The 24,097-nt window shown below is 43.1% G+C and overlaps 1 protein-coding gene across 2 annotated transcripts in view; it reads right to left on the bottom strand.

Annotated features, from left to right (window-relative positions):
* lsamp (limbic system associated membrane protein) overlaps positions 1-20,791 on the bottom strand; it is a 412,893-nt gene extending 392,102 nt beyond the window's left edge. Inside the window, exon 1 of one of the 2 annotated variants that reach the window (XM_076734636.1) lies at positions 20,590-20,791. In XM_076734636.1, the coding sequence (XP_076590751.1) occupies positions 20,590-20,653 (64 nt within the window). In that variant the 5' untranslated portion in view covers positions 20,654-20,791. Of the gene's footprint in view, positions 1-20,452; positions 20,555-20,589 lie in introns of those variants that run through there. The other variant, XM_076734635.1, reaches the window with a different exon arrangement.
* Positions 20,792-24,097: the final 3,306 nt, after the last annotated feature.

The following is a 24,097-nucleotide window of genomic DNA, read 5'->3' as shown; positions in this document are numbered from 1 at the left end:
CATGAATCAGTGCTGAGTGTTACTGAACGGAGGTCCAGCTGAGATCATCAACTGCTTCTGAAGACTGATCTCATTATCAACTCCAATAAATGAAAGCAGAGAAGTTCTGCCCTGTCAGCATCTTCTGTTCATTCAGAAGCAGTCCGTTTTTCTTTTCCTCTTTATTCTTCACTCCATTTATTCACCCAAGCTCTGAAGACTCTCTCACAGATAGTAGAATGGCTCGGTGTGGTCAGAGGACTTCAGTTTTCAAACACATATCTGATTTAAAATGACTGTAAAAGCAGCAGAATGCGAAGACTAATCTTAGTATTCACAGTATGTTTCTTCAGCTTCTTCAGACCAGGACATGCAGAACTCTGCAGCATTTCAGGAGTCGACCAAACATTATGTAAATCACTCACACATGGAGGACCTGACCTGCTGGTCACTGTGGAGTGTAAACCATCCTGAATGTATGTGTGCATGTTTTTTCCCATCCAGTGCTTCTCAGGGTGAACTCACGTAAAGAGGGTCTCAGAGGTCACTCTGTGCTTCCTGTTCATCTGGAAACTCTTGTGTTGGAGGAGCTGTTGACAACCACTGACTGGATTTTATATTTTCTTCTTGAATCACTTCTGCTGAGTTCAAGGACTTCACCTCTGCTCTGAACAGTCAGTTCAAGCTGCTGAATTCACCCATTTTCACAAAGCACATTCAGTACAGTTGTTGGTGTTTGTAACAAATACTATTATTATCCTGTTTGACACACAAACTCAAAGACTGAAGGTCATGACCTCTGAGTCCATCATCACCTGTCTTCACTTCAGACTTGTTTCCAGAGCTTCAGTTGTCGGGTAGGGAGTTGTAAGGTATTTTGTTGGGATCCTTTCTATAATGTCATCAGACATTTATTGTAACAACCTGAGCCTGTCAGTGGCAAAAACAAATGCTTATGTTGACGGACGAGTCAACGAGTCGAGTCATTAACATTGAGAGACTCTGGTGAGTGACCCTGATGTCTGCTATTATGTTGCTGTTAGCTGCGGTGAAGTAAAAATGCAACAGTACAATGATAAATACTAATTGTTTTGACATAAGAATTCATGAAGAATAAATTATAATACTGCACTTTCTGTGTAGGTTGTTTTTTTTTTTTTTGTTTTTTTTTTCCGAGACAAAACCAGACAGATTAATCATCAGCTCAGTTCCCCTCAGCTTAAAGTCATTATTTTGATTTTCTGTTGCAACTTTAGACACTGTCTGTGGGTGTTTGTGCTCAAATGGTTGATAGAAAAAAAGCTTTGTTTGAATTGGGAGGATCTAGAACACATGATGAGAATGCTCAGTTATGACCATCATTCTAGAATGCTGACATCATCGTCAACATCTTGGCTCTATAAGCTGCCTCTTTAGAAAAACCTCATTCCATCTGACAACCTGAACTGAGGACTACGTCTCTGTCTTTGGTGGAAACAAACTGTCAGCTATTACAAAATACAACATATACCTACATTTACAGATTTATCTTCTGTAACAACAACATATATATCAGATAGTACTACAACTCTGAAACTACAGTACAGTTTCAAGTTGAGCTCAACAACAACTGTCTTCACTGTCACTCCTCTATCTTCACTGAGCCAACATGGACACAACATCCAGCTCAAGAAACTGGGTAAGACTTCCTCATTTGTTCCTGACAGACTGTTTTCAGCTCTGCTCCTCTCTAGCTCAGCCGACTTTCTGCTGATATTTCTTCATATTTTGTCTCAAGCTTCAACAGACCAGAGTTTAACTATTGGATGGATAGAAATGTGTCGGGGAAAGAGAAAAAGACAGAAAAAGTCAGCAGTGACTTGAGACATTCAACTTTTTTTTTTGAGCATTTAACTGAAATCACAACATTTCTCGAACCTCAACCAAAACACTTTTGTTGCCTGAACCTAACCACAATCAGGAGTCTGGACCTGAACGCTGGATTCTGGTGTCACAGTCCTGCACTTTGTATGACCACCATCCACCCCAAACACATCCCTGCAGCTCCTGCTCTACAGAAATTTATTGTTTCAGTCACTTGAAGGAACTCTGCCTCTGAACATCATCCAGGCAGCAAATTATAAAGCAGTTTAGTAAAATACAAACATCATTTCTGAGAGTCAGGGCTGCTGAAATAGTTTGTTCCCATCTACAGGTGTACAGCTACAGAACAGCTGGGTCTTATCTGCTTTACCTTCTGCTGTCGCGCCACAGCTCTCACATCTGATCTCACTTGAGCACAACAACTAGCTTGGAATATAATGTCACTGAACACTGAGTTCGATAATTGTCTCTCTTTCTGAAGGGCTTGAAATTATCACTGTAAGAATTGGAATATGAGCCTTTAAATGTTGAAATTGAAGTGTGAAATATTTTCTAAATGCTGATAACATTTTGCTGCAGATCTCATCTGCAGTGAAAATGGTAAAATGTCAGAGGTTGAATGAGGTTTAGCACAGAGAAGCAGCTTAGTCCCGCCTGGCTGAGAGCAGAAGGACCTGACATATAGATGAGACATGATCTCACCAAGTGGGAGATTCTGCATTGATATTAATAATGGAGTATTTTAGGGGCTGTGCAGGAGGCTACACAAGACAAGGGGAGCAAGCAATGCATCCATATTTTATTATCACACTGCAGACCTGAAGACACAGCTGCTTCCCAGAGACAATATTAAAGCAGCAGCGGTCTCAATTAAAGGGCATGAAGTACAGAGGACGACGGCCTGGATTCTCTTAAAACTGATGTCACACAAACATACATGGCTTTAAGGTGGAATGGAGAAAAGGACTCACTGAAAAAAGAGCAGATGTTGTTGCTGCATTTGAATTGTGAGGCTGAACTACTGTCACCTGCAGCCTTTACTCACTTTGGAGAAGACTGAGACGGTTCAAACACAATTTATATTTAGTATCTAGCAGAACATATGTTGACCTGAAGTCATGTTGTCTGTTCTCTCCACTTTATTTCTGCAGATATGAGTCCTGGTTTCCATCATCGTCATTCATGCTGTGTGTGTGCTCATCATGAATATTCATGTGTGTGTAGTACAGTTTCAGTGATCCATCAACAAGACAAGTGTCATGTTGGAGTCAGTGGCAGAGCACATATTGTAAAGTCTGTAAATGATTCTTTTTCATTCATGGAGGCACAATGGGTCGATCCTACATTACTCTCATCAACCCACTCACATTGGCTGTCATCCTATCATGTTGTTTTGTTGATTAATGTCAGAAAAAGAGGCTGAATTTCTTCAGATGGATCAGTAAAAACATGTCAGTATTCATGTGACATCAGTGGACTTCACACCTTTGTTCTGAGCTCTTTTCTTCACTTTACAGAGATGACTTGGCAGAGGTGCACCTGAAGCCCACAAATCCCTCAAAACTCCTCAGTGTGTGTTGTCTGCTCTGCTTGGTTACACAAACTTTATGATGCACAGCAAAAATACATTTCAAACTAATTATGGCAACAACTCTAACAAGCAGGTGATGCTTCCAGCTGTCTTCCACAACTGCTTGTTGTCTGTATGAAGACCTTCCCTTTCAGCTGACTGACTCCCTGCACACTTCTAACAGGGAAGTTTCAGCCTCACACACGTCTGTGCTCTTGTGCACAGGACTCTTCTTCAGCTTCATGCTCTAGATTTCTCTCTTATCATCATTTGTTCAGATGAACTTATCAGTCATGTTTGGATAATGAGCCCCCCTGTCAGTTGGCTCCAGGTACCCTCCATAAATCAGTCTGTACTCATGGTATGGGGAACTCTTGTGAGAGCACGGCTCTGCTTGCCAGGCCTGAACTCCCCGTGCACTCGTCCTTCTGAGCAGCCAACTGTCTGTCCAGCTGTCACCATGCTTTCATGATCGTCATGCAGTCTGTTGCTGCTTAATACTCAACATTTAGTTATTCAAAGTATCAAGTAAAGAGTAACTAATACTCTGAAAAAGAAACAGAATTTTAAAGGGGCAAATTAACAAAGTATAACAAGGCATTTATATATTATTCAACATAATATTAAACAGCAAAGTTCAATATGCAGAGATTAGAGTGTGCGTGTGTGTGTGCGCGTGTGTGTGTGTGTGTGTGTGTGTGTGTGTGTGCAGCTGTTGATAACCTGCAGCAGGATCCTTCTAACATCTCCACCACGCTTCATTTGTCCTGTTAATTAACACTTAATCTGCAGACTTAAAGGACGTCAGAACCACATGCAACATTTTCATTGGTTCATTTAAAGGCTCATGTCTGTTACTAACTGTGCGTTCAGACCAAAAGAGGCAAAAGAGGCAAGGACGCCCGAGGCTGCACGAGAAACAGGACAGCTTCCAAAGCGGCAAAATATTTTAGCCGCTTTGGTCGCTCTTCACGTGACTGACGTCAAAGTTAAATCGCGCTAGTCATTTAAAGGAGCCGCAAAGCAGACTTCTTGACAGCGGCATAGTGCTGCTTGCTGTTGTTCACCTTCAGTTTAAAGCATGCCTAGTTGCATAGGAGGTTTTGTGTGCCATTAAATACAGAAGAAAAAAAATCTCAGAGCATGAACATAAATCAAAATCACCATCTAGTCACGAGCGGATTGACGTATTGAGGAGGAAGCAATTAACAAAGGGCATTATGATTTACCCACCACAACATCAAACTTTTACAACTTTGAAATATACTAAAATTCTGTGGCAAAGACGTACCCTGGGCATGCAAGCCTTTCTTGCTTCATCTGAATGAGATGACACATTGCACAACAAAGCATTTTATCAACTAACTGACATTTAAATAGAGCAAAAATATCTTGATGTGAGCAGTGAAAAGTGCTTCTTTTTTGTTTTTCAAGCGTCTTCTTCAGGTGTACAGGCAGGCAGCAGCACACATCACAGCGATGTCATCCAAATCCATGATGAGTCCATATGATTTTGACCATGCCGCCGTGTTAATGACCATGTTAATGATACAATAATAACAATTATGAGCGAGAGTTAATTTAATGTCATAACCGCCTCACCCCATTTTTCCCCGTTCTTCCAAAAAAGTAAAACGCTCTTTGGCCACAAGATTGTTATGTTTTCCGGCTCCGGGGTAATTTTCTTTAGGCCTATAGAACACACACACACACACACACACGGATGCAAATGCGCGCTCCTTACGTCTCAGCTGCAGCATCTCTGTGCACAATTACGCATGTGGTGTTGTCTGCTTGTCTTTCGTTTGGTGTCATACAAGTTCGTCAAGTTCGTGTGTGTGTGTGTGTGTGTGTGTGTGTGTGTGTGTGTGTGTGTGTGTGTGTGTGTGGCCAAAGAGTGTTCCTTTTTTGGAAGAACGGGGAAAATGGGGTGAGGCCGTTAGCGAATTAAATTAACTCCCGCTCATAATTGTTATTATTGTATCATCAACATGGTCTGCGACGACTATAAATATGCGCGTTTAACCCTCAAAATCATATCGACTCATCATGGATTTGGATGACATCGCTGTGATGTGTGCTGTGCCCGCACACAAGTGATCAATTTCTCGGCATCCATGACAGAACTAGGAACCAAAGTTACATGCGTTGTTCTTTGGGGCCCGCTCAAGCGAAGGACACCTCTACTCTGATTGGTTGCCGCCGGTTGCCGCTGAACCGCGTCATAGCTAATTACCATAAAGTTAACCGAATTTCAACTTTTCATCTGGTGCCGCTTTGGACGCTTTAGCCGCTTTGGCCGCTCTAGACGCACGGCTGACGGCGGCTACGCTTTGGCCGCTCAGGACGCCGGGCTCTCATTGAAAATGTATTAACTTCCGGCGTCCTTGCCTCTTTTGCCTCTTTTGCCTCTTTTGGTCTGAACGCACAGTAAGACAAACACACTTCTGTCCTCCTTTACTGACGACTTATTGCTGTGTTTTCTGTGTCCTGTGCTGATGGAGGAGAAGGTATTTGGATGGCAGGAAGTCACACAGCAACAATTCAAGCATCAGATTTACTGCAGTATGGTGGAACATGAGGGACAAACTTTCAATTTCACTTAATCTTTGATAACTGAAGCAGCTTTGCTGTAGATTTTTTAATAGATTATACCCATTAAAGACTTTTCTTTTTAAATCAACCATTACTAATGCAACCTGAATACTGTTTCTGCAGACAACCGTTACTATTTCAGAGTGCAGGTGGGTTAAAAAACATCTCACAGAAAACCTTCAGTCCAGCTGCTTTCCTGAATAACAAACCTCATAATACAAATTGGTACACGGATGATTTAACCTTCCCTTTCAGCTCTAAATCTCATTGAAAAATCACATTTTAACAGCAGCTACTAGAAATTAGCTCATGAAAACTCATCAAAGACAACATTGAAATCGCTAATTATCTTTTATTTCCTGTTAAACTACAAATCAGAAAATAAAATAAATGAACAAATCAAGATTTCTTTTCAAATTCTAAGAGATACTGACAGCTGGACAAAGCAACATTTATCAACAACCATAAAACTGAAGTTGTTCATACTCAACGAACTACTGGATGTATAACAGGATGGATCCTGTTATATTCCTGGAAAAACATGTTGAAGTCTTTATTTTCTTCTCTTCTTTGACTCTTTTTCTGCTCCTCCTCCTCCTCAAACAAATTTCCAGGACTGAGTCTCATTTTTCTTTTGCTTTTAACCAAAGTTTACTTATAAAAGACAATCTGAATGCAGCATAATGGATGTGACAAATGATACAGAACTTCAGCAAGAAAGTAATGAAGCCTTGATGCATCTATCTGTCACTGCAGGGGGGAAGAGACAGAGAGGGAAATAAAGAAACTAACACTGAGCACAGTTTCCTCCATCCAGCCTTCTAAAAACAGTGAACATTCACATTGTCTGCATTGACACATATTACAGCAGTGACTCTCCTTCACTCTAACAAGACATTTGAGGACAGATTTCAGAGTCAGCTTTGTGATTTTTGTCTCAGTCCTTGCAGCAGATCTCTGATTGGCTTTATTGAGACCATGAGACAAAAATGTTTGAGAGGGACTCAGTTCACGTAAGACAGACACCATCTGTGTGAAAAAAGACACAGAGTCTGGCACCAAGATCAGTATCACTGTCACTGCATCTAAAGTCCAAATATAGTGCACTATAATTAATACCTAGAATACCTGTCTCTCTTTTCTTCCCCTCCTCTCAATGTCTCTTTGTCCGTCTCCTGTCTCCTTTTGTTGTCTCCAGTTTGAACACAATGTTAAACTGAACTCTGCTGAGCAAGCCTTCCTCTGAGACTGCACACACTCTGATCCCAACCACAACACTAACCCCAAACATGGACAACAAGTATTTCACAAGCTTGTTGTGGGACACAGTAGCACAAAGACCAGAGAGTTTGCACTTCCTGCTTCAGTCCATCAATTTCAGGGTTACAGGGGGCTGCAGCCTCTCCCAGCATGCACTGCACACAGAAAGCATGGTACACACTGGTCATGTTCTGATAGCTCAGGCTGAAAAAGTTCCTTCTTTATGTGGAAGAGTGACAGAACACCATTTTTTCTTCCAAACCAGCTCTGAGATGAACAACTACAGGAAATCACACCTGCTGGTCTCATATTTGAGCCAAAGCTTTCAGTCAGTGGGGAGAAAGGTGGCTGTAAAAGAGTGACTGGTGAGAAGCTGTGAGAAACCCTGATCACTAATGCAACTGGATTACCTCCTATGTGCCCTGGATCTGGCCTTGATTCTTGAGCAGTGAATAACCCTGGTGAAAACCAGGAGAGAGACTGATGACAGACTGCTATATGAGCAGACTGATAAACACCCAGAATATTTCTCTCCCTGCTGACGTCTCTCAGCTTCATCATTGTGTCTCTGCAGGTTTGCATCATTCCCTTCCAACCTTTACCATTTTTCAAGTCTGTCTTTGAGCATCGTTTTCCCAGTGACAGAGCTCATTACCACAGCCAAGAGTCACACCAAAGCATTTCACTCAACAAATCGCAAGAATAAAAAGGGAAGCAGGAAATGCAGGACAGTGCATCACAGTGTCAAAACATGCATGATCACACACTGGAACTAGCGTCAACATAAATGTACTAATGTGCTCATTCATCTCTGATTGTTTGTGGGGTCTCAGCTATGAGCAGCACAGACATTTACGTCAATACGAGCTGCTCTCAGTTTTGCATTTGGAGTCGAAAATAGTTTCTAGCCAAAGTCTGGTTCTTGCAAGTCGGCAGCACTCAAGAAACAAACTCCATGCAGCCACATGATTGTTTGTATTTGCTGAAATACTGTCATACTGATGAACAATGAAACTGGTTGCACCTGTGGCTCAAATCACACTCATTTACCTCCTGAACCTCCTTATCTATACACCCAGAACACGTCAGCAGTACATTTACAGCATGTCAGCTAAGTTATGGAGTGGATGATCCACAGAAGCCAAGGACAACATCAGTTCACTGGCAGATGTGTGGACGTCTGTCTCAGTCTGTGTAATGAGTCAGTGTCTTATGTGGCAATGAGACACAGAGAGGCACAAAGAGTTGAGACCTGATGGTCCTCTCAGTTAAACTCCATCCAATCAAAGGGTCAACAAAGGCTGTGCAAGCCGAGTTATCGAGATACAGAGAACAAGGAGCAATTCTATGATTTGATCTGGAAAAAAACAAGTGGGAGCAGAAATGTGCTCTGATATTGATCAGCAACATTTCTGAGAAAACTAACAAACTCATAAAAGGCTCCTTTCACAGTGAACGTGACCATTTGTTGTCTGGGATCTGTGTGTGTTGAGCTCTCTGACAACGCTTCAGCTACGAGCTGCGTGAGAAGAGAATCTTTGTCCAAATGTTCTTTTCATTTCATCAGTTCTTCTTCATATTAATCACCAGATCATATATTTTTTTTCTCATGTTTTCTGCACATCTTTCCACATATTTAATAATTAAAACAAACCTACAGCTCATTCTGGGTGAACAGACTAACTGAGTGTTTTGGACAGTAAATGTTTTCAGTCTTATCTCGCAGCCAAAACAAAGAAAGTCAGCTGTTCAGAGAAGACTATGATGCTATACAAGAGCTTGTCAGGTGATGTTTTTATTGTAAAAGAGCATGAAGCTCAGCAAAGGAGAGAGCTGATCTCTGATCAGTTCAGTTTGCTCTTAAACACAGATGCTGATCCTGTGTTTGTTCCAGCTCTTGATTTCCTCACTAACATGAAAATCTTGTTAATACACTAACAGCAAATGGAACCTCCCTAAATCTCTGCTGTGTTGTGATTTCCAATGAATCCACATAACATTTATTTATGTGAGCAGGGGATGCAGTTCAGTTCTGTGAATAATAAAATCCAAGTCAATATCATTAGCAAGAGAGGAAAGTAGGACTTTAAATCAGAGGTCTGTCTGTGCTTTGGTTGGAGTTTAAGGTTAGTTGGCTTTATGGAGGTGGAGGAGCTGAGCTGAACCTCCAGAGTCCTCCATCCACCCACTGTGTGTTAACCATCTGCTACAACTGAACACCAGCAGCAGGCCAATCAGAGCGTTAAACAAAACATGATGTGGACATTATTTTATGACACAATTATTTTTCCAAACAATGCCGCTGGAAGATTTCAACTCTCAGTGCTACTTGCTGGTGTTTAGGGTCACCATCTGTAGCTATTAACGTCCTCAGGGTTGAAAACAATGCCAACATGATTCAAGTTGTGCTCAGAGTGGTCAGCCATGCTAACAATGCTGACAGCAGGGGACACATTAAAGATGAAGAGTTGGTTTGAGCTTTGGAGCTATGAGGCTGTACAGGCTGGATGAAGAGTGTGAGATCAATTTATTATGCTAATTTAGCTGCTGTACTCACACAGCTAAAGCCCGAGTGAGGGGGTGTGATGAGAAATGTGTGTGCGTATCAGCAAGCTGCAGGTGTATGTGTGTGTTCACTGGACTCTGTGTGTAATGGATGTAATTGTTTGGAGTGCAGAAGTGAACAGGTGAGTGTCAGACTGTGGACTGACTGCTAATATTATTATTACACTGTATTTCCTAACTGTCACTCGCTTACTATGTATTAGACAGCTGAACCCCCTCATGGATCAAAGTGTGTGTGAGAGGATCGACAGCACGGAGGCTGCACAAATGGACTGATGTAAGTCAGGTTATGGACTGACAGCTCGTCTCACGACCTGTCCAAGAAGAGACTACATCAGTCTACTGAGCTGCACCTGAACGTTTCACGACCCGTGAACCAGACCGACTAATGACCCACAGTCACAGCGAGCAGCAGAAACATGGTCGTCATTCAGCTGATACTGAAGAGTTGTTCTGTTCATGATGTGACACAGTGAATCCATTACTGCGAAACAACAACATCACTGCAGTTAGCAGAGATGCATCATGTTAGCAAATAGCTGCTTTGACCATCATTGACTTTGCTCTAATATTACACTGATGATTTTCACAACACATTAGACAAACTGTGATGAATGTGTCACTGCTGACAATCTGTCATCAGTGTGGTGCTTTGGTTCAGAGAACAAACCCACAATAATCTCCACTGTTTGACCCCACTGACTTCAAAAAACACTGTTCAAGTCTGAGAGTGAAACTGTAACTTGACTCAGTGAAGGCCACATTAATGATGCTGTCAGTCTAAACAATGTCTCTGTTGGTCATTTCAGTGTTCAACATCCAGACAGAACAATGAGCTGTTCAGTGAAATGTTCACCTGCTTGTCATCAATGAAGGTTCACCTTGTGTGAAAGTAAATAAATGACAGTCAGAGAAACGTGTCAGAGGAGACTGAACCATCTAGAGGAACACAAGGTGACACAGTTGTGTCTGACTGATGATGCTCTGCTCTCTGGGAATCTCTCTGAATGAATCCAAGCAGCAGAGAAGAGACGCTGCCAGAGGCAATGACTCTCCACTACAGCTGGATACAACGAAACACAGCACACACACATCACTGAGACACGACATCAACATAACGCACACAGCAGCGGACGACATCACAATATAATTACTAATAAACCAGAATGTGAGGACGACTGTGAGCTGGAGAGAAACCACAACCACAAACTACAGAATGAAGCAGGTAGAAATCTGCAAAAAACATCAGCAGAGGCATGAACGGACTGTAAGTATCTGCTGATGGGAGCACACACACACACACACACACACACACACACACACACACACACACACACACACACACACACACACACACACGGTGTGCCTGGCAGGATGCCATTAAAATCCTCCAGCAGGTGCTGCAACACTTGAACTGTAGAGCAGATGTCTCTCACACACACACACACACACACACACACACACACACACACACACACACACACACACACACACACACACACACACACACACACACAGAAGGCAGTGCTGATGAACATGTGAATAAACTGATATTGTAATCTTGACGTTGGGTTTATGTTGATGAAATCATTCTAATAGTTGAACACAGCAGCTTGTTGGACCTTAATTTCCCTTTAATTTGCTTTATTTAATGTCTGAAAGCCATAAAAAGTCAGAACACTGATCTGATCCCACAATGACTGGGAGAGAGTGTTACTGTGCTCCTCTTCACACACACTCTCCCTGTTTGATGTGAGCAACGCTGCAAAAATAAAAGTGATCAAAGAATCATCTTCTTCATCTTCAACAAGGTTTTCTTCTTCATCATGTTCAGCGTTAGAATAAAGTCACAGTTAAAACATCAAATATTTGATGACAAAACAGCTCACATGGCTGCAGCAGCACTGAGTCTCATTAAAGAAGAGAAGCTCAATTTATGACCACCTGCAGTGGATCAATGGAACACAAGTGACACGATGTGACGAAGAATCAGAATATTATCGGCTCAGTCATGTCTGATGGTGGAAACACAAAGCTGATAAATCAATGAAGCAAAAATATCTTGTTTTTTAGTTCCACTGCTGTAAATCTCAACTGCTCTGTGGAGAATCTGTGACTGTGTTAAACACTCGGCCATTTCATTAAATATACATGAGTTTGAGATGTTGCTACTGCTTCAGATTAATGAGACAAACATGAGGCCCAGACTGGGTAATAACATACAGGTGTAGTAATAAGAGGGCAGATGGAGCAGACTGCTCCGACACCATGTTTGTTTGTCCAGTGGCAAAAGCAATTTGGCTTCAGATAAGCTACCGTCACAGTTTGTTCCATGAATGAAATGCTGTCTTTTGTTAGTGCCTCCAGTGGTTTTTGGAGCAGTAAATCCTTCACAAAGAATGGATGCAGTCATTGTTTGTTGTTTTCCTGTCTCTCATCAGTTCTGATCATTAGAATAAATATAGAGAAAATAATTTGGGAGAGGAACAACAAGACATTTCAGCGTCCAGTGTGAAGTTGTTGCATCCACATGGTGTCCAGCTGCTCACAACTGTCTGCATATTGAGCGAATGTGACGCTTCAGAGCACATTTAGGAACTGGCTGTTCCCTCACAGACGACAGAGACAGCAGTTCTGACCCAACCAGGTTTCTTCATCAAACACAACAACCAGAACCATCACTGCACAGCAGCCTCCCAACACTGTCTAATTAGACAGCAGTCAGTGGAGCCCCAAACTAATTTTGAAGCCTCTTCGTCACTGAGCTGCATGAGGAGGTTGATGTGATGGTGGAAAGCCAAAGAGGCAAAGATAGAAAACACAGTGAGAGAGAGATTCTCTAAAGCTCCATCTTTGTGTCTCCATGGTGTGTGATCACCTCAGGAAAGGCAACAGCTGTGTCACAGATAGAAATGTAAAGTGTTGGCTGAAGAGCGGAGAGCAGGAATTAGGATTTGATCATTTTTACACACATCAGCACATTCGGGAACGTAAGCTGAGGCAAGACGCCAACTTCTACCTCTTAACAGAGCGTGTATTAAATCAGTCCAGCACACAGCAACTCAAAGCACTGTGACAACAGCTGAGAGATGACAGAGCTTCATGTGACACATTGGTGTCACTCAGCTCTGGACTGCAGATGGAAATGATGGAGGTCAGTTCTCAGTGATCTGACTCAACACACAAAACAGTCTTCAACAAGGCTTTGACACTGACACACACTCTGAATGTAGAGTCTTACTGTCTCTGCTGAAGTCCAGTGTGGAGGTCAGGAGGTGGAGTCCTCATCACTGCGCGCACACACACACACACACACACACACACACACACACACACACGCACACACACACACACGCACACACACACACACACACACACACACAGTGCAGGGTCAAACTGGCCACTCTTACCTGAAAGACAGAAAAAGAGGAGAGCAGACTGTGAAGATTTCACTCTCAGGTTTCGTGTGTTCTTTCTCTTCATGTCATGTTTCCCACAAAGATCCACCTTCTGTCATTTGTTTGTCAGCCATGAAACACTTTCACTGTGAGCACTTTACATTCAGCTGAACTGTGACTTTAAGGCGCCTCCACAAAAATGAAGCGGACAGTTTAACAATGTGTTGATCTGCATGAAAAGACATTTAACACGCTGCTGTGCATGTTTGACTCTGTCTGAATTTACTGGATCATTCAAAGACAGTGAGACATGTTTGTCCTCTCAGAGGAGTCCTTGTGAACAGAGATGTGAACACCACATGAGATGAAAATGAGACTCCAACAAATGAGACCATGAAGGCAAAATCAGCCAAGTGTTCCTCTTCTCTGCTGGATTCATGGCTGCATTTCACTTGATAACAGCTTCTCACTGCTGCTTTGTGTCTCCTTATCGAGTCCTTCACATCACAGGAGATGATGTGAAATAACACTTCTGGCTTCCTCTGACCAACAATCTGTCTCTTTTCACACATCTGATGGTCTGCAGGCAGAGAATAGAAGTAACACTATTTCAGGACATCATCGTAAACTCCAGCTGTGACTCATGAGAGGACAGAGGTGAGGAGGTGTGGAAGTTGATAATATGAGGAGAAGCAGCTTCTCTGTGAAGATGAAGCTCTGAGCAGCAAACTAGAACGAGCAAACATCACTGACAGTGACTCCACACAGTGATGAGGAGCCTCCTGTCGTGACTGTGACGTCCACCTGGCAGGAATAAGGCTCATTCAACGTTTCACCTCTCAAAAATGCTCATCTACAGGTGGAGAGAGAAGAGGCAGACATGACGCTGATTCACCTCATGACTGGAAATGTCGCTCCATCACATTTCCAGTGATGACATGAAATAAACAAAATGGGATAAATGCAATAATCTCCAGCAGTGGTAATTATTGTTAAAGGCTGACTCGTTCATAAATACTGTCAACAGCAGCTCAGCAGCTAGAACTTCTGCAGACGTCAAGCAAACACACACTGATAATCATGATGAACACAACCAAATGACTAACCATGAAGCCTGAAGGGGAAAAGCAGCAATTATTCATGACAGCATCAATTATAGAGCTGCTACAAACTCAAATGAAACGGCTGGAAAATGTGTAGATTTTAAAGGAAGAAAACATCCTCAAACTGTGACACTACACAGCTACACAGGTGAATGAAGAAGAGGTCATTCCCCGGTTTTCACTAAATCCTCCCTGAGGCTGTGTGGCTGCACAGGCTGGATGATGCCTTCAGGCTCCTCTGTTGCTTTTCAGCTGCTGCTTTTCATGAGGAAAAGACAACAGAGCATCTGTCTGCTGTCTAACTCTGTCCATCCCCTCTTAATCCCTGATTATTTCATCGCTCTGCTTCAAGAATATGTGGGATGTTCAACCCTCCAACCAACCAGTGCAGAAGACAACAAGCCCTGCAGACTCTGGCTGAGACAAAGACATTGTCCCCCTCTCCCTCTGAGGGTAGAGACAGCATCACATGAGGCTGTCCACCACAGCTGAGCTGCTGTGTGACTCTGAAGTAAAGAGGTTTCAAATCAGAGCTTCACAGTCTGGTACAAACCAAAGGAATCACACAATAAACCTGATGCTGTGTTCAGAGGCAGTGATGAAGATCAGCGGCTCACAAACCCACACACAGCTTCCAGCCAATGAGTCAGGGAGAATTACTGAACTGACAGCAAGTAAAATCTGGTCCAACTTAAGATGATAGACTGTCCCTGGTGGACATCATGGATGTGTTCTTCTCTGAGTTTCTATGTGGTGCAGAGAGCAGAGAACAGCAGGTCAGGAGAGGTTGAAGAGGTTCAGAAAAAGGAAAGAAGAAAAGAAAGAAAAGACAAATGACTGTGAACCAGAGGCAGGATTCTGCTCCAAAGGTTTTTGGCTTCAGGAACAAAATATCCTGATAATGTGTCAAAGTACCGTCAACTAAATGCAGTGAGGCGCGTTACACAGACAAAGTCTTTTCTCTGTTGTGTTCAAGAACAGATCAGCAACCACCAATGAAATAAACTGGATTTTCCTCCAAGTGCAACACCTGCACATGTGACAGGACCGTCCTGTGGCAGCCACACACAACACATCACTGTTCAGCCGAGAATCCACCAAAGAGTTTCACCGACTGTCCAACAAGACACAAGACTCACAGGGACTTTTTGATATCAGTGTGTATTAGTGTGAGGGTGCAGATATGGGGTGAATTACACACACAGTGACAGAGTGTAACACACACTGCTGCTATGACCCTGCAGGAGTTTATCTACCAGAGCTTAGTCTGATCCCACTGCCAGGAGACGAGCAGATGACATGAACAGTGAAAGTCCAGCCAGGACGGACAGACTGCAGGACGCTCAGTTCACCTCCACTGACCACAAAGGAGTCAAGTAATGGCATCACACAGTGAAAGAGAAGAAACACACACACAGAGGACCAACACACAAACGAGACAAACTCAAAGTTTGTGTGACATTGAACAACAAGAGAGTAAAGTGAGAGTAAAAACATGAAACACAGGCCTCCACACACACACTTTGACTCCCACACACAGACTGTAACAAAGCTGTTTATCCACTGCCTTCAGTCAGAGAGCCCATTGACTTCCAGCTAGAAACAGACTGAATGAGTCAACACAACCATTCCTCTCCTCAGTCTGGATTTATGAGCTGAACACTGGAGGACTGTGTCCACACTGCAGGGGGGACATGGAAAACCACTGTTCACATGTCAAATTCATGTGTGTCCCAACACGTCAATTTCTACATGATGTGACTGAAACAGGACTGACGTCCTGTCAGAGGAGACGCAGGTGGAACTGGAGATCCAGACTCAGCTGTCTGTCCGGTCCATATGGACGACAGAGTCCTCCAAACAAAACCAGATCTGGCTTGTTTGCAGAGGCAAAAAGGCAGAATTGAGACTATTTGGTTTGATCGGTGCAATGAGTGCAGCCTGTCCGGCTGAAAGCTTTGTTCTCAATCATGTGACTAATTTACGTGGATACTTCCTTCATCAGCGGCTGGACATCATGAAATGAACAGGCCTCCAGTTATTATAGTGGCACATATTCAATAACAGCTCAACAGACTGGAAATGTACTGCTGGCTTCAGTCCTCTGCTCTCTTTTGTAAACATCTGAATCCACTGATCAGCCAGAGAAATGACAGAATCTTCATTCTGGGAAATTCACTGAAATGTGGATCAGCAGCATGACGCAGTATCAGAGGTGTTTTCTTCAACAGGATTACCTGTTTGAATGAAGGATTAATAGAAAGCACATGTGTGGATGTATTTAATGGGTGAACACTTAAACCAAGCAAAAGGCTTTAATCCTGTAATCCCATAATACACTCTCACCTCTGATTGTTATTGGCTCTTAACTACAGAAACAAACATCTGGTCATTTATTTGCTCAGTGTGACAGAAAGCGAACACTTTCAGCACTCTGCTGTTTGCTGACAAAGACACTCTGATGACGAGACGTCAGCAAATAAAGTGAATTGATTTTTGAGGCAAAAGTAATTCACGATCCTCCGTGTGTGCTCCCTAAAATTTTGTGATTTTATGAATTATCTCTTATCCAATAAGACTGAGAACTTCTTCTTTTGTTGTTGTGTTGTTGTTGTTGTTGTTGTTGTTGTTGTGTTCACAGGCAGCAGGGATTTGTTAGAAGCACCTGACAACAACCACAGCTGAAGGGAGGACGCCTCTCCTTCTGCTGTCAGTCCAACTGGCACGCATAGTGTCAGGATTCATTTACTGCACCACCGTCTATTCACAGCCTCACTTATTATGGGATGCTTCATTATAACCAAAACAAACACTTTACTGCTTCAGGTGTTAAAGGCCATTTTCTTAAAATGTGACTCGTGTTGTGTTGAAAAATGAAACATATTGAGGTCATCAGAGAGTTGCATATTTGTGACTGAATGGCTGAAAGGCTCCTCTTTCACTGACAACAGAGACAGCAGGAGTATTAATAAGAGCACAGGACCAATACAGTAAAATCCTGAGTCCATCCCTGTGGAACATCACACACTACATATATAAAACTACATGTATTCATCCTCAGCCTTTTAGTACTGGTCCTCTGTTTGGAAGAAATGTCAAATCACAGCATCACTCGTCCAATGTTAGAGGGTCAACTGTGTATCGACATCGTTCAGCTCAGGTCAGGTGATGTTCTGTCTCTGGAAACATGCAAACTCCTCTGAGGAGTGAGGCACAGACAGACTGGGGGAGCGTCCTCCAGCTGCAGACACAGCGATATCCAAATCCACACAAGCTTTTGGTTTGATCACAGTGGATATGTGACCATACACAGTCATGAAGAACAGAGCTCTCATGTTCTTTCACCTGTGCTTTGTTCACCCCTGCTGACAAATCCTTTAACCTAACAAACCTTCAGCAGCACGAGCCTTTCAGCTGCCATCTCTTCCTCTGAAAGAGCTCCAATATACAGCAGCCTGGACCATAAGACTGCTGTAATAATACTTATTATTATTATTCATCCAATCATCTAAAACATCCAGTTTGGCAGAAAAGTGCTTCATCCTCGCTGCTGCACACACACCTGGAGGCATTCAGAACACACACATAATTACAGCCATCAAAGGCTAAATGTACTCTCAGATCCCATTGGTGCTTCAGGACAGAGTAAAGTGTCTTTGTAAGAAGTTAAAACAACATGAAGCAACACAAACACAGACCTCACTGATGACGAACCCCCTTTCTCTTCAGAAGGAAACAAGTTCCATTAAAAGGACAAAAGTGTCCAGATTCAACTGTGGATCTTCCAGAGAGTCCGAGGTGAGGAACTTCACAGCAAAGATGGCCGAGGAGATTAAAGGAAACACCAGACTAAATGTTTTGGCACCCAGAGAACATCTCCTGACTGATCCACACTTTCAGAATAATCAGGTCCATCGGATAAAGCCTGATTTCAGCAAAATCACAACAGGCCTGATGAACAAAGCCAAGACCAAACCACCTTTCATTGCTAACCAGAACTCCTCACGAGCTCACTTTTCTCTGTCAATGAGGGGACTTTGTTTCTGCCAGTAAAAGAGAAGAAAACACCAGCAGAGCCTGAAACTCAGTCGTGACAAACAGTTTATCTAAAAACCACCAGCAGAGTCAGAGGAAGAGGAGCGCGCACTCTTCAGCTCTGATGCACGATGAATTTCTCTTCCCTGAATCCACCATGAAGTCCTCTGCTGCCAAAGAAAAGACATTCATGTGTTGCATGTTTCTACGGTCAGAGACTCCCAACCCACCAACACCGAATCACCAAAAGATGTCAGAATCACTGAAGCACAACTTTTACAGCAAATGATCTGTTTAAACCTGCAGCCGGGGAGGAAGATGAGGATGTTTTTATCCACTGTGGAACGAAAGAAACCGACAAACATGACTGAATATCACTGACAGTCGCTGCTCGTTGTCACAGTGCAAATACATGTTGATCTCACTGATGATCACAAACTGTTTCTGTAATGTTCACTTCTTCCAGCATTTTCTTCTCCGTCTCTCTCCTGCTCATTGGTTGCACTTTGAAAAGCCAGCAGCAAACAGGGTCTATGGGGAAACTATGGATCTTTGATTCAACTCTTATTATGTTCCCTCTCTTCTTCACAGCAGATGAGCATAAAAGGACATTATTTCCTACTGAGAGAGAAAAAACACACAAAGAGAAGCTGAGTGAGTCCAGTCAGCACCTGGAATTCAGGTCTGTCCTGGTCCTGGTGTCTCTGACTCATCAACTAACAGTGATTTCCTCCTTCATATCAACCCTCTGTCCACTCTGACTGCTGTGTGTCTGTGTGCTTCATGTGTGTTTATGTGCTGAGCTCCTCAAACCACTGCTGCAGCAAACACACTGTCCAGCTTCTGTTGGATGTGAAGAAGAAAACCTTTTACAGACACTTTTCAGGCCTACAGGCGCTGAGTGTTCCACGTTTAAAGACATGACAGGCTGGAAAAGCACTTCAGGGCTCATTGGACATGACAATAACCTCAACACAGAGACTTGCTTCCTGTTCTGTGTTTGAACAACTTTTATGAACACACAAACACAAAACTCATGAACCAAATGAGTGTGATGTTAATCCAGTGATTTCTATCATTTAAAGGAACATCAGCGAGAGGTGAAGGTCTTTATGTTGGTCTGAAACATCAGTGTTTTCATTTCCACTGAGCACAGAAACGCTTTAACTCCTGAACTGACGAACTGCTCTCTGCTGGTTCAAACACTGACCCTGAAGACCTGATAGTGTTTTCTCACCCAAACTGATTTCCTCATGAAGTCAAACTGAGCAGCCGATCCATCACTTTACCAAACGTTCACAATTCATTTCAGAGCCGCTGGACTTCCAGTCTGGAAGGAATCATCGCTGACATTTAATGACAAAAGCAGACGAGAGAGAAGACGAGAAAACTAAATCTTCCTCATCCTCCATCCACCCTTTCTCCTCTTCATCCTGTTGCCTCTTCCTCCTGTTTCACACCACACACTGTTTCCTCCTCCTCCCTTCACTCAAGTGTATCACACACACTGTCTCATCCACCTCACACACACTCCACACTAATAAGAGTCTTTGCCAGCACAGGAGCAGCACCAGAGGAAGACTGACTGATCCAATCTACGCTGCAGACATCATGAGTCAAAGAGAAGAGATGTGTGTGAAGACATGAAGGTATTTCAAGCAGGCTGAGAACCAAAACTGAGATAGAAATGAACGAATCTGACAATTTACACAAGCTGACTGACTTTTGTTCTGTCACACCAGCCTCTGAACTGCACACACACACATCAGAGAGGAATGAATGAAGTGTGTGAGTGGAGCTGACAGTGGAACAGCCTCCACATGTTGGTGCTCTCCTCTGCTCCTCTGCTGAGAGGAGACTCTACTGAAGCTGGCAGCTGGACCATCAGCTTCTGAGGCTGCTCTCTTCTCTGTGTCACACACTGCTGCTGGACATGAAGACTGATGTCAGATCAGCTCAGCTCCACTCATCACTAACTTGATTGAGAGCAAACAGAGCTCGACTGTAAAGTGTCAGGCTCCTCCATGAGGAGCTCTCTCTCTGTCATGTCAGCTGTTTTCAGGAAGGGAAGTCACTTCACATACCTTCAGAACTCGAGTCAGCAGCAGACGGACAGAAGCACAATAAACATCCACGGTAGCTGTCAATTCCCTCTCAACTCCGGTGTTTCCTAGTGGAAAACGTCAGGACATGAAATGAAAAGAATGAAACGATCCCTTGCCTTGAAATCCAAAGAGGAAAGCGACGCCGGGGATCCACACGGTGTGTATCCAGAAGGAAAGCATGGTGTCCTTTAACCAGGTGCAAAAGCTCCGCGCTCTTCCCGACGAAGCTCCGTCTCCAGCGGTTAATTTCCAGAAGAGAAAGCGCTGCAAACGAAGCCGAGCGGAGGAAGAAATCCCAGTCTGAACGATGCTGCTCAACACAAGAGCTGGAGACTCTGTCGCTGCTCCATCTGCTGCTTTCACACGGACAATAGCGACCCCTACCGACGCTCATCCACAGAGGAGAGTGTGTGAGAGTGGCAGTCCTCTGTGTGTGGATAATATTAGTGCCACTGTTTCTACTTTTGACATGTAATTAAAACACAAAAAGGTCCTTCTAGTGTTTCTATAGGAGCTGTTTGGTCCCGTATGGACCAATATCTGTTAGAGCTCAAAGTGAAGAGAGTCTAGTTGGTCTCTGCAGAGATCCAGTTATCTGTGTGCAGACACGTGTGGCATTTTACCCCAAAGAAATCCTCACAGCAGATTTATCCCAGTTCTCACAGAGCCACACAAGCTGGACCTTTAGTTTTTCTATTGAACTTCAGCTGCAGTGAGAGCATCTGCAGAAGACCAAAGTCATGTGACAGAAATATACTTCGACTAAGACCTGATGGTCAGATTTGATCCAAATGTGGCGACATTAAAGCTTCAGTTATGATCACAGTCAGAAATATCCTCACATGTTAATATGAAAGCAGCTGATCCTCAGGGAGACAAACTGATGATTTAATTCTACTAATAAGAAAGTTTGTCCACCAGATGTTTTCTGTAATGTCACTACATGAAGTGGACTTGACTTGTTTTTGGATCTTTGCCCTCACACAGAAGGAACAAGCTGCTTGGAGCTACATTTTCTGTTATTTTTGTATTTTTTGCATTTGTGTTGTCAGTTTTGTTTCCTTTTAGTTTCCATCTGTGTTTAGCTTCCACAAACGAGACCTTATGGCACAGGTGACTGCGTTTGGAGGGTTTATTTACATTCCTCACCTGCTTCACACTGTTCATTTGTATTTCAGGCACAGAGGAGAAGAAAACTGTTTTCATTCTAATATGCCAGCAACAAGAGAAACAAAGCAAAGGTTAGATTGAGTCCCACCAAAACAATCTGATGAAAAATATAGTTTACTGTCACAGTCAGTGAAGTGAGTCCGTTGGTTCTCAGAGAGAAGTCGGTTTCACGTTGGAGTCATCAGTCAGGTGGATGAATGTAAATGATTTCTGCAGACACACTGCATGCTGTCATACATGATTCATGACCACATGATCTGTGTGTGTGTGTGTGTGTGTGTGTATTTAATAGTTATCTTTACATTTTCCAAGTTCTTCAAAGTGGAGTAACAGAATCATGATGCCAGTCTTCAGTGTGAGTCACATCAGTTAACACACTGTAATCACAGACCATCTCACAGCCCACTGTGTGAATTATATACACACTGTGAACTCATCACACATCATTTAGATTCAGACTGAAAAGCGGGCAGAAAGAAAACAGGATCTGTTTGAATGATGGCTCCATGCAACAAACTGCATGAATATGCAAAGCTTCCAGCAGACGACTGTTTGGAATGAGTCACTGTTTGTGGGCAGATGGTCGAAAATTATTTCACATTAGCTTGTGTCATTAATTTATTTGCAAAATACTAAAATCTTACCAGTGTTGGAAGGAGACATTAACATCACGTGATGCAAGAAAGGAGGCAAATGCAGCAGTTTGTTTCAGTCTGTAAAGTCAGACAGTCTCTGCAGCTTTTACAGTTCTGCAATCACAGACAGAACCACTGAAGGTGAAAACACGTCCTCCTCACTTCATTCCCTCATTAGACAGAAAATCCTGATTCATTTTACAGCGTGCCGTCCACTCATGTATTATCATACGGAGGCCTGAGTTCAAAGCCGCTGACCTCTAAGTGTCTTGATTCATAATTCATTTCCAGCCCACAGTGTTTCTGTCCTCCAGCAAAGCTTTGGGTGTCAGTGTGAAAGCCTCCAGCTAACGTTGGTGAACGTGCTGCTGCACTGTGAGGAGGAGAGATGACATCATCTCCCACCAGAAACTCTCAGCTGTGATTCTTCTTCCCTGGAGACTCTTGATGAACAGTCCATGAACAAAACTCTCCCTCCACTCTGCTCCATTTCATCTCACTACAGCTCCTCACAGGCGTCCTGGAGGGGCTGCCAGGGGCTTCTGGACAAAGAGCTTCCATCAATCTTCTATAAGGAGGTCTGCGGGACATTTTTCATATCTTTATTCAAGAGCAAGGTCTTTCAATTTGAGAGCATGGCTTATTGATTTCACATTCAGATTTTGTAAAACGCTGCCCTCATACTCAAAGGGCCCTTCCTTCTGCTTAGATTTGTGCACAGAAACAGGCTGAAGCTGAAGTGCAAGAATTCTGTACAAGCAACTGAGTGTAATCATACAGTTTAAGCAGAAGCAGGAGAGAAGTGATAGTGAGGGCAGGGTTTGACAAAATCTCAATGTGAAATCAATAAGTCACGCTCTCAAAATGAAAGACCTCACTCTTGAATAAAGAGGAAAAAAGCCCCACAGAGGTCAGCAAAGACAAGATTTTCAGGGAGTGTTCAGTTCCTCTTTAAACAGCAGCATCAAACTGGAGACCAGTGAGCTGATCCGTCCTCCCAGTCAGCACCATGGACAGAGACAGAGCAGCAGCAGAGCAGAGCTTGGTTCACTGTGGAGACAGAGCTCTGCAGAGAAGACTGCTGTCCTCACTGCATCAATGAACAACTATCAGTGTCAGAGAAAACCTTTTCTTGAGAATCACTTCAAATTGATGGAGACACTGTTGCTCAGTGTATCAGCAGTGATCTGTGTTCCCACATATTTCTGCTCCACTTCTTCCTGTTTGCTTTCTAAACAAAGTTTGTTCACTTTTTCTGTTTTCTCTGTTTACTTTGCAATGTCCAGTTCTCTGCACTGCAGTCTGTTCACAGCTAAACTCCACTGTTGGCTCTGAGATACTGGAGACAAATCTATTTCTTCTTCAGTCCACATGATCTGTTCCAGCTGCTTCTTTTCACCTGCCAGAGAGGAGCTGCACCAGACCATAATGTTCTCACACACACCTCACACTGCACGTGTGAACAAAGCCAAATGAGTACGTTAGTCCCTCTGATTCATCCTTTGAGCTCCATGAATATCAACCAAAATGCACAAATATAGCTGTCAGATAACTTTTCACTGACCAGTTGTTGGTTCCTTCACAGCAGCCGACTCTGACCAGTTACTGTAAGATGGAACAAGTCTGAAAGTGAAAGTTCACTGCTTGACTTTCCATCCATCAAGTATCAGGATGCAGCTCAGAACAGATCTGCATTGATCGAACTTCTAAATGTGACACCACATTACACAGCACTCTCTGCACTCTGAGCTGTGACCTCCAGAAGTGGATCATTTACAGTAAAGCTGCAGATACTCTGTGATACTTGTACTCTGATGCT

The sequence above is a fragment of the Chaetodon auriga genome, chromosome 7 (genome assembly GCF_051107435.1).
Source record: "Chaetodon auriga isolate fChaAug3 chromosome 7, fChaAug3.hap1, whole genome shotgun sequence".
In the NCBI taxonomy this organism is placed as follows: Eukaryota; Metazoa; Chordata; class Actinopteri; order Chaetodontiformes; family Chaetodontidae; genus Chaetodon; species Chaetodon auriga.
The sequence above is the reverse complement of the archived record's forward strand: the minus strand, read 5'-3'. Positions and strand labels throughout refer to the sequence as shown.